At 39.8% G+C, this 12,560-nt stretch overlaps 1 protein-coding gene across 1 annotated transcript; it reads left to right on the forward strand.

Annotated features, from left to right (window-relative positions):
- Positions 1-3,294: 3,294 nt before the first annotated feature.
- LOC139718487 (monocarboxylate transporter 5-like) lies at positions 3,295-12,474 on the forward strand. The gene is made up of 5 exons (XM_071629960.1): positions 3,295-3,517; positions 3,988-4,131; positions 8,938-10,007; positions 11,656-11,746; positions 12,308-12,474. Exons 1-5 carry the CDS (start codon positions 3,295-3,297, stop codon positions 12,472-12,474), a joined length of 1,695 nt encoding a protein of 564 aa, XP_071486061.1.
- Positions 12,475-12,560: the final 86 nt, after the last annotated feature.

Raw genomic sequence — 12,560 nt, forward strand, 5'->3', positions numbered from 1 at the left:
ATTTCCACGAGTATAAATTGATGAAAGGTCATATTCTTTACTCTTCTTAATTATCAGTACAGTAAAAATTCTCAGGACTGCCTCCCTTTAGATACTTAATTGGACGCCACGGCCCGAATTCACGAAGGTGGTACAAATGAAAGCATGGTTTAAACCATGGACAAAAACCATGGAGCGCCAAGTGTCACACGGAATATTTCGTTACGAAATTGGTCATTTCGTCGACAAAATGACCGTTTCGTTAACGAAATTGTAATTTCGTGGACGAAATGCTCATTTAGTTACAAAATGCTGTCATTTCGTTACGAAATGATAAATTCATCGACAAAAAGACTGATTTCGTTACGAAATATTCCGCGCGATACTTGGCGCTCCATGTTTTTTTTTGTTTTTTTTTTGTCCATGGTTTAAACCATGGTTTGATTTGTACCACCTTCGTGAATTCGGGCCCATATATGTCGTTACCGCGAGTATTACGCGTTAGCGGGTTAGCGTATAGCTCAGACGTAACAATATGACCCAGCCAAATAAAATGTAGTGAACAATGGGCACTGCATGGGTATGAGCGCACTTTGGAAACGACATGGCTCCACGAAGATCATGGGACCAGTTTTGACCAATCACAGGCTTCAAAACTCATGCGCCGTAAAGCAAGTTGACCAGACTGTCTATGTATACGACACTGAAAGTAGCCAGTTTTATACAATACCTAATTAGAATGTAGCTAGCCGATGGTCGATTGCCCATGGCGTGACATAAGGCGTTTTCACATCAGCCCGATGTTTCGAAATAGCGCGCTATTTTCTAACTTGGGAAATTAACCCGATCACGAAATAGCGCTCTATTTGATAATGTGAGTACAAATTAGCGCGCTAATTGATCGCGAAAATTTCTCAAGTCCAGCTCGGGAAATTTCCGAAATAGCAGGATAATCAATGCGAACTAGCACGCTATTTGATAATGTTCGGGCTGATGTGAATAAGAAATGAAATAGCGCGCTAATTTGCCATCGCGAAAAATATCTCGAGCTTGGATTTTTATCGGGCTTATGTGAAAACGCCTATAGTTAAAAGTTCCATCGCACGCTGTGGACACTCCTAGGAATGTCCGCAGTCAGTCCGCGGACATTCCGCGGACATTCCTAGGAATGTCCCATGACAAGCCGATTCGCACACTTTTTCCGCGTCCGACGCGGACAGGATGACGAAACGACAGAATTTGCTTCCGCAACCCTTCCTACGCTTGTCCGCGCCCTAGTGGACGTCCGCCCTAATGGGGAAAAAGTGAACGATTGCAGGAAAAATGAAATAACCAGGAAATCACAGCACAAAAGATATGAGATAAATTTGAAGGAGAATTATTAATTATTGTCAAAAGATGAGATTGCTTTGGCTGCTATGTTTGCAACGAGTGTGAAGGACGAATTTAAATTGTAAAAGACGGGAAATGGCTAAATTGAGTAAACTTTGCTCGAAAACGATCGAAAAAAGACGAATTTGAAGCTGGGATTGGCATATTCCAGATTTTTTGAGACGGCCTTGCACTATCTATAAATCTGTTAAAAACTTAAAATCCCTGATCTTCTAAAACAATATACCTTAGTTTCTTTTGTTTTTTTCACTGTTTATGTATATCAGTCTATCAATCACATAATTTGTCGAATGACGTCTAAGGGGAATGCCGCCTACAACACTGCTTTTTAGAATTCCTCCCCATTTCCAGCATTTCCGTATACTTACAATATTTTATAAACTTTTCCTTTATTATGTATTATGACCAAATTTATGTATTCAATTTCTGTAAAATAGTTATATGTTTCTGTTGGAAATGGGAAAATAAATGAAACAATGAATGAAATACCTGCTTGTCCAATCACCTCAATTACGGATCGAAATTATAAGGGCCATCAAAGTTATTGTCCGGTCTTGACAGATGTCAGATTTAGTCTTCATTTATTTTTATGTGTATTTTTTCTTTGTACGATACTGATAACGGTTAACCATATACAGCATATTCATGTCACGAGAAGTATAATAACCCCACGCAAAGTAATTTTTGATGCAAGTGTATTTGGATGATGAACCAACAATATTTTGATCAAGTTTTATTACCATTGACTGGTTTTCCCCCTTTTATCTACGTGTGTATACTGCATCGATGATATATTTTTGTATATATAATGATTTGGGGTTTATATTACATTTCATTTGTAGCTTTTGATTTGCAATGAGTAAATTTTTATATGCCGTTGCGTGTATGTTACAATCAATACTTCTATTTCCCCTTCTCTCTTTAACCTCTCTGGCTTCTCTCATATTCGGCTCACTCAGATTGTCATCATATAATTCCTTTCTCCTTTTTTTTTATCTTCCCCACGTTCCTTCGTTTATCCGGCTTTTGCTCTCTACCCAATGTCTATCATTTTTTTTTACATCTCAATTCATAATACCATTATGAGCAGTGTTTTTAGTACTGTATTACTGTAATATTTTTAATGCAATGATAATCACATTTAACTGTATATATATTTCACGAGAAGAACTAGTTTACCCAATATTATGATACTATATTACGTTACTTTGATCAACTCTTATATGTTCATTAATTTGATCCCTCTTATTCCTTCCTATTCACACCACAATGATGATATATTTTGTATAAAGAGGTATGATGTACGCGTGTAGAGTCTGTGGCTTACACTTATGAATTGAGTATTACATTGACGATTTCGTTAGTACTATACTGAACCAAGTGACTATAGTATATGGGATATGACACAAGGCCATTAAGACGTTAACTCCGATCCATTAGAAAAATCTTCCGAAGCATATCTGTATGTTTGAGAGTGGTCCGAGATTATTGAATGTTGATGACCTGTTAACGGAAGATTACACCATTCGTGTATTTATTCTTGTGTTTTGTCTTTTTCCCGTGGCTACAAAGGTCAGAAGATTTAAAAGTTCCAAAGGTTGTTAGAGATAATAGATTGATGTTGCACGTAGAATGCTGTCGTACTCAAAATGGGTTCATAATGTCCATACACTGACATAATGAAGTCCGTTTGCCTTCCCGTAAGTTCATGACAAATTATATCGACATAAAAGAGGCCATCTAGATAACATGAGTAGCTACTACGTTACTGTCTCTTGGACTGACTAGTCTTGTATAAAGACCGTTTCACTTTCTTGTATCTTTACTTTCTTCGATTACGTCAGATCCCACGGAGAGATAATTCTTCCTAAAAACGCCCACCTCGGAGAGAGTAATTTTGAGCTGTTGTCCAAGATTTCTATCATGGCGACAGAGCGCGCGTCCGAGGGCGCAACAGCGTCGATCACCAAGTTGGGAGGACGTGCCTGGGTGGTTATTGTCGCCTATTTCTTCCTCTGCCTGATCGAGATGGGCATCATCAAAAGCTTCGGCGTGCTCGTCGACGACATCACTCTACAGCTAGACAAGGATTCGGGCATGATCGGACTCAGCATAGGACTCTACCATGGCATCGCCTACGCACTTGGTATATAGACGTTTCATTATATAAGTGAAACATCATTTCAAAATTGTATTTAATTATGTAAATGTATTATCGGATAATTTTAATGAGGTTTTTCAAGATGGTTTTAGATGCTAGTCTCTCAAAATTGTGGATTGTAGTTTAGAATAAACAACCAGACATATAAAATGTGCTTGCTGCGAATAATACCAAAATAAACATAAAGTTTGTCAACTAGAAGTGAGTATCAAGTTACTTCCGTGAGAAGGTAAGAAATATTTCCCACAGGGTTCAGATTTAGCTTGTCTCATTGTGGTATTTGGTGTATGCCATTTGTCAGAGGTAACTTGAAAGACTTTGAGCCGATACTTCCACGAATCTCTTTGTAGTTGTCTCGTCTTTCTATATATCTATTATTTTTTCCGCTTTGCTTTACCTTCTTGTCACATTTTCATTATGAAATCCTGATACCTGCCCTCTCTGTTACGTAACAGCTCCTTTCATTGCACCTCTGGCAAAGAAAAAATCGCTCTCCCGTCCGATCATGCTATGTGGCAGCTTTGTCATGGGCGTTGGTATATCGACCGCGTCGGTATCGTCGTCATTCGCTGGTTTCACCATTGCCTTGATGATCGCGGGTGAGTCCACAGTACATTGTATATCTTTGCATCAGCCGGTTTTCTATTGTAATTCACAGATACATCTCTTTTCCCGAAAATTTGGCTAAAGAGCCATGCAACATTTCAACTCACAGCACATTCCAATCAAACACCCTTTAAAATCTGAAATCCAAATTTCTCTCATTAGTCATTAGTGTGCTGGACAATCCCATATCAAGCTTTTCTAATTGTCAATACATTGTAACAATTTGGTAATAAAGATATGAGTACAATTTTGAATGAGTTAATTATCACGGGTTAGACTACTGGCCAGAGAGAAATTGTTCAATATAACAAGCACTTCCATTAATAGGACCAGTAGATTAGGAAGACTTTCCTCCGAAAGATATCTATGGATGTTTAGCGTAAAGTGGATGCTACATGCATGAACTTATTATCATATACAAATGTAAGATTAATGATAATGATGAATAAAAAGTCCATCCCGCCAGGGAGCATGAGCGTAGAATCATTAGTATAGCAAGTTTATTTGTCTTACATTTTTACCCATGATGCCGCTCTTGACCAAATAAAGAGGTACCTGGGAACTCTTGGGTGATAACAATTGCAGGGTCCTCTGGTCATGTCTGAGGCATTATAGCCATCTGGTAGGCCTGTCTGCGTGGGGAAGCCCTTAGGTATCATCAAGATGAGTTTCAGAGACAAACACAATGTCAGCATCTTCAGATCTAATCAGAGATTGAAATTCTGCCTGTTTTGTGTCACTTCGCAGATTACGACAATTCACAATCGGAATTTTGAATTTTTTATTATCCTTTGTACGAGTTTGGGTTTTCTTCTTCTTTGTTGCTACAGAATGTGAATTACCACGAGGAGAATTATGTCCATGAATGCCTTGGGTATCATTTGAGCTTTCATCTGGAAAATCACGAAATAGAGAAAAAGAGTTGTTGTTCGAAACCGATCCAGAGTTGTTCAGCAAAGAGTCTGACAGATTAGGGAGATCACATGCTGAACAGATCCATGTTACACTGGCACCGTCATTTTGCATGTTTGCATATTGACTAAGTGGAATGTTACTGCAGCTGGAATGATACCATTTGGTTACAGTGATCACAACAGATGTCTGCATGGTTGTTCAAGACTAGTTGATCACACAGGAGGCATCCATTTTGAATGTTACAGTTATCACAATACCAAGGACTTTCATCAGGTTGGGCCTGTAAGATCTTGTATTGCTCGCCAGATATATTGGCACATTTGATATGATGCCATAGATTACAGAGTTCACTGAAGATTGCCCTATGAGATTTAGCAACAGCTTTCTTGCATTTGCCACATGGGTACATAACAGGTCCTGGGTTTGGTTGGCAGTCGCCTGATAGTAAAATGGCGAGAATTATGACCGAGTTTTCCTTCTTTTTTTTTCGTACATTGGTCTAAGTCTCTGTAGGCCAGCTCTATACTTTGACCATGTTGAGCACATGAAGATAGAATTGGGTCTGAAGTGTATATCTACATTGGTGATATAAGTAGGGCAATGCAGTACAGTAGTTTGCGTTTCATTGGTTCGATGGAGGCTGCTTATCATTCTCACAACAGATATCAATGTGAGGAGAATGATGAGTTTTCTCACTACAAACACGAAGAAGGGTGATTTAGCACCATTTGAAATAGAGTTTCTTCTTGGAATCATGTTTGCTGATGACCAATCCCAATCACAGAGACTCAATCACAATCTGATCAGGCACTCCTACTCCAAGCTGGTAGAAAGGAAATTGAACAGTTCTGTTTACAGTTTGACAGCACTTAAGGATCTGCTCTGATTAAAGGTTTCAGATTCGGTCTTGCGGGATGCTGCATATCTTCTGAAGGCTATAAGCAGTGCCAGTGACAAGATGTAAGATGTAAGAAGTCTGGCAAGATGTAAGATGTAAGAAGACTTCAAGGCACAAAAATATATATATATATATTTCCGCTTCAAAAAAGAAATAAATTTAAACAGAAACCACAATATAAGTCCTGTTTTAAAAGGATTTGATGATCGCTGGGTAAAAACATTAGAAATAAATCAGGTAGATCAGTAGTTAAAAAGCATTCCACGAGTAAATCCAAAATGGCGGCGGTGTGGCGGGAGAATCCAATTTTGTATATTCCAAGAAATGTTCCCACGCCGATAGATATGTCAAAACGTCGATAAAAGGTACATCATAAAAGAAATCCACCAGTTCTGATCAATAGGCCTATGTAAGAAAGCTGGTGTCCCGAGGCTTCCAATAAAACGGTGGATTAACTTCGACGCTGAATATTCGGTAAGACAAAATGGCGACCAGTGCTCGATTCGCCGCCGGGCCTTTGGCATAGAAATAGCATTATCCAGGGGGTAGGCGGGGTGCTCGTAGAATATCCGCCGGGCTGTAGGTCTAGATGTATGGAGGCTTCCGTGTGCTAGTTGCACTGGCTTGCATGAATGGGAAGCTATAATTTGACTCCGTTCAATTTTAGTCGAAAATACGTTAAAAATGTCCAAAAATATTTCTAAATATAATTTGATATAATATTGGTTGAGTTTCAACTTGTTGACGCAAGATTGAGGCAGGATGTCAAAGATAAAAGTCGATAAAAGTTGATTAAAAAACGCGAGTAAATAAAACACATCCGCACGGCAGCGCGCCATTAAACCAAATATTTATGTCAAATTCGAGCGTTTGAACAGTATGAACATATTAGTGAGGTTCACACCTAGATCCCTTTACCTTAAGGTTTTCAAAACCTCGAGGTTTTGTAAACTACGAGGCACTAAACTCAAAGTTAGCGTAGATGTAGACGCATGTAGTTTTGAAAACCACGACAAAACCTTAAGGCGAAGACACCACGACAACACCATAAGATTTCTTAGGGTGTTGTCGTGGTTTCGTCGTGGTTTTGGCAAGGCCCCTCACAGCGCGCTTTAACTATGACAGATGTGAACGGAGTTTTGTTAACCACGACGCTCAATTTTTTCCACAATAGCGCGCAACCCTATGTGCGAACTACGCGCCCTTTATTTTCTATCGTAGTTAGCTTTACCTCGAGGTTTTGCTAACTGCATGTAGGTGCGAACGGCATCGAAGTTTTGTCGTGGTTAGGGGAAGGAATTTTTGCGCTCGTAGTTAGTATAACTACAAGTTTTTGGATAGGTGTAGACATGGCTATTGTGTTCACATCGTGTATACACTGTTAAAACAGTGTGAAATTAATAATATATTTCCAGTGTGATTCACATTGTGATTCACCCTGTGTTCAACTATGACTCTCATGTAGATCCGTAAATCACAATGTAAATCAATAATTCACAAAGTACGGCTAAATCAAAATGTTTCACACTGTGAACACATTGTGAACGCAGTGTGATTCACTCTGTGTGCACGCTGTGATTCACACAGTGATTCACCGTGATGACACTGTGTTCTTTCAAGCAGTGTTGTAGAGGTGAAAATACAAATCTTCGGGTAATAACGAAGGATCGTCTCTGTCACTCTTGTACAAGTGGTAACCATGCAGAGCCAGTTGCGAGGACATATTTTGTATATCATATGAATCCAAAACTCTAAAACAAAAAAAGAAATTTTTAATATGAGCAACTTACCTATCATTCTGAATGTACTTCACTTGATACTACAGTAACTTGAAGCTTGATAAGTCCTCCAATTTCTATTTAAGAATCGCGACGCGTTTACGCGCGCTGGCGTACACACGCATACACGCACACATAGTCACTCAGACACGCAGGCGTTATGACCATGACTCCATTCTATGGTCGAGGTTTGGGAACGTGCTACTATGATTGAGGGTAACACCTATCGTCACCCTACGGATTTGCAACTGGTTTATTCCAAAAGCACAAAAACAAATTCGCCAAAGTTTATTTTTCCTCAAATATGCCATAAAACTGCAGTTTCAAATCTCGTGACCATCCTGTTGATTCTGAATCTTCGTTGTAATATAACGCAATTTTAGTGCATGCGATGCATTTTTTTCGATCGGCACCCCCTCCCTCCATAGGTAATCACGTAAATTTCGCAGTCATGCGTCGTTACTGAGTGGATGTAATTGAAACGTGTTCGATTTGTTTTGTTAGTTTATTTATGAGTTTGATTTTCATTTCTTCGTTTTTATTGTTTTCATAGCTAATGGCACTTAATCCCACGCGTACCTTTTCGTTCTTAACGCTAACAGCCATGATACGCAGGGTGCCAATGTCAAGGTACCCTGTCGATAGGTGATACCCTTACCATACATCTTGTGGAGGTAGAAGATGGAAGGCATCATGACTTCCTCAATGCTCCTGATAGCCCTATTTCCCATCTAAACAAATAGAGACGCATCTGAATCTGCTCTAAGAGATGACGGTTGTGTTGGGTTTTCTTTTCTTTTTGTACAAGTATTGTATTTTATGTTATTGTCTGATTTCCTGATGAGCAGATTTTCTTTGATAATTTGCTTACAGTCGTCCAAATAGTCGACGTAGGTATTGCTCCTTTTAAATTGGTACAACGTGCTTCGGAGCATCCTATCATCTAAGGATCGGTCATTTGGTTATGCAAGATTACGAGATAGTAATAACGTAAGAATACCCTGATCTGTTCATCAAAAGTATGCTGTGGAGCCAGCAGGTTTATGTTATGGCTATACGTATCTGATTTGGGATTCCCGTTTTAATGCCTCGAACGGTGCCGGAGTCCATTCGTTCGTCCGCCCGTCCGTCTTTCCGTCCACCCCGCATTTCGTTTTATTGTTATTAACTGTCATTGTCATGTCGTTTTTGTTTATTTTTCTCTGTAGGTGTCGGATTTTCGGTTGTCTCCTTGCTCAGTGTCGTTGCATTCAGCCAACACTTCGACAAGCACTTCGCGCTGGCATTTGGCATTGGTGACATGGGAAGTGCCATGAGCATGCTGTTGCCCCTGGTAACGGAGGTCCTCTTAGAGGCTTACGGCTGGAGAGGAGCTATCCTCCTTCTTGGGGGTATAGCCCTAAACACCGTCATGCTATGTGCCCTACTGAGGCATCCAAAAACTATACAGAAATTTAGGAGGGCAGCTACTGTCCTATACGCACCGATTGGCGACAAATGCGAAGTGGTTACAGCAAACTATTCGGAAGCTCCTCTGCGGAAAGAGAATGTCCTGCATTCGTCGACCATTGGAGTGGGATCAGATAACGTCGAGTATCTCGACGTCCAAAGACGCTTCGCATCTTGGCCTAATCTTCTCCTTGCAAGAGATGTAAGCGATCTCTCGGGCGGAGGCAGTGCCGCCAATATAGCGAGTCTTCAATTTCGTCAACCGAAAGACGAAAAAGTTTATCTACTTGAGGGAACAGAGAGTGAGGGAGATGGGAAAACGCAGGAACGTCCTGCTGCCAGTGATGACTATACTGAAGCGCCCTCTGTGGTTCATGGGAGCCGCAGCGATTTCACAAGGCGCAAATTGTTCTGTACTTTTCTGCGTCCACTCCGCTGGCTGTGGTCATCGCTGGACTTGTCGCTCTGTCGCGACGAACCGTACATGAACTTCATTTTCCTAATCACCTTTCTGTTCGGCATGATCTCTACGGCCTGGTTCGTCTTCCTCGTTCCGCACACGGTGGCCAAGGACATCGACCTCTCCCGTGCCGTTCTACTCTCGCTGTTCGCCGGCAGTGGCGACACCATCGGTCGCTTCGGCCAGGGACCGTTGGTACACCGCGGCTACGTAACCTCAATCGGTCTGTTCATGATTTTGGCTTTTCTCAACGGCGTGGTTTTGTTTGTGGATCCCCTTCTCTCAACATTCGAGATCCTAGCCGCAGCAGCTTTCGTGAATGGGATCTTTTTCGGTATGCAGACTGTTCTCACCACGGTAATGCTGAAAGTGAGTGGCTCCCTGAGGTTTTGCTTTCTCTGTGTGAAAGGAGTCCATTTATCAGAAATGCAGCAGACCAGATTCCCTTCGATATATCAGTGGAAGAATGTGTGTGTATGTATATATATATATACATATATATATATATATATATACATATATATATATATATATATATATATATATATATATATATATATATGTATATATAAATGGCGAAAACTTTGAGCAAAGAAAATGGGTTTTCATCGGGATTCGAACCCGAGACCTCCGGATTACTAGACCGGTGCTCTACCGACTGAGCTATTGAAAGCCCTAGATCGGTGTTCGTCCCAAACTCTTTACTCTCTTTGCTCGTGTGGTCAGAAGCTATAGTGTGTGTATGTGTGCCACACACACACACATTAACCTGACATAAACCCAAATGATGTAAATCAACTTTGGAATAAATGTTCGATTCCCGATGAAAACCCATTTTCTTTTGCTCAAAGTTTTCACCATTTATTATTACAATTGTTTCTGGTCAGTTTTTCCTTCCTTGTTTCAAAACATATTACAAAAAGTTGCATCGCTTCGGCGATCCCTCACATTTATTCCAAAGTTGATTTACATCATTTGGGTTTATGTCAGGTTAATGTGTGTGTGTGTGGCACACATACACACACTATAGCTTCTGACCACACGAGCAAAGAGAGTTAAGGGTTTGGGACGAACACCGATCTAGGGCTTTCAATAGCTCAGTCGGTAGAGCACCGGTCTAGTAATCCGGAGGTCTCGGGTTCGAATCCCGATGAAAACCCATTTTCTTTGCTCAAAGTTTTCACCATTTATTATTACAATTGTTTCTGGTCAGTTTTTCCTACCTTGTTTCAAAATATATATGTATATATATATATATATATATATATATATATATATATATAGAGAGAGAGAGAGAGAGAGAGAGAGAGATTTTATGTATATATACATATATACACATATTATATATATATATACATTACATATATAATTATATATGTATAGATGTCCCGTCCAGAGATTATAAAGGTCCCTATGTGAAGAAAATTATTCAAATCTTAATTGTCAATCAGTTACGACGGAAAGATATATGGTTTTCTATCAAAATACGTGTAGCACTAATTCTTACCCTGACAAGCTTACTGAATCCCCTCTGATTTCGGTGTGTGGATGTTTTACAGTAATGTTGCGAGATTAGCGAGAACAAAATTAATTTGTGTACACACTGTGAAAACGATATATCATACCCTCAAAGTTTCTTATTGAGACGAGCAAATATTAATCAGTTTGTAACAAAATCGATAAAATGCATGAGCTTCTCCAATCACAATGTATCGGATCATTTTGAGTCATTCCATATAAATATTATTTCACTCCCACACTGGTCATGTCATTATTTGTACGGTTCAATCTCTTCTTTTTTTTTCTTTAACACCGAAGAATCTCCAGCGACTTTGTGAACCTATAGGCTCCAAGCAATCTTTCAAATTATACGACGTAGTTTTCGGTAGATGTCAGTCATTTGTCTTCATGGACTAAAGCCATACGTCACTGTTTTGCCTCCAGTTTTTTTTTTTAACGTAAACCTGAAAGTTCTGATTTGAGTATATTTCTTCATCTGTTATCGCCTCTTCCACAGGACAACGTCCACCTCGCACGTTTTCCGACCGCCTACGGGCTAAGCAGCCTGGCCTACGGTTGCTCCGAACCCATTGGATGTTTCACCGCAGGTTAGCCAAGCGAAGTAGCAGCCAATGAAAGAAAATACTAGTACACAAACTTGAAGCATAAAGTATCAATTTTAACCTACGTAGAAAAGACAGTGATTTTTTTTTTTTTTTTTTGGGGGGGGGATTTGAGCTTCAGTTTGCTATACTGAATAATGTTTATGTTTCCTGTAATTTGAACACTCAAAAAGAAGAGTGGTGATCGGCTCTTTTTCAGAATTAGATATGACCGCCTTATTCATTGTGGAAATCATGGGTGTTACAAGATTTATTGTCTTCATTTTCGTCATTTTCATTGTCTTCATTATCATCAATACAAAACAAGCACTTTTGCTTTCGCGGTATTTCCAATGATATTATCTTTCAAGTAAAGTAGAGATATTTGCCGTTGAGATAAGACTCATTGATGTAGATGCCAGCCAAAGTACATGTGTAAATTAAGACTGAGACTATTTTCCTTTTATATATAAAAGAAGGGTGACTTCACATTCCCATTTGACTTCACAGAAACGCGCAGAAACGTCCTCATGATTGCACGCAAATACATCCATTTTCTTTGAATAGGATACATTGCGTCAAAGTTCGGGTACGACATCACGTTTGTGTTTCTCGGTGGACTGTCGGTCGCCACTTCGCTGCTGCTGGCTCCTTCCTACTGGCACGACTACAGAAGACGCAAAAATAATAAAGGGACAATCGAAGCAACTTCTCAAGCCCAGGACTCAAGTTGATTTTTCTCCACAGTTTGTAATTCATGTACATTTACCGCAAATCGGGGTTCTTGGAGAGTGGAATTGAGTATTTCCATAACAGTATA

Source organism: Diadema antillarum, unplaced genomic scaffold (assembly GCF_040938485.1).
Source record: "Diadema antillarum isolate AM-2024a unplaced genomic scaffold, OU_Dant_1.0 scf00000095, whole genome shotgun sequence".
Taxonomy (NCBI): Eukaryota; Metazoa; Echinodermata; class Echinoidea; order Diadematoida; family Diadematidae; genus Diadema; species Diadema antillarum.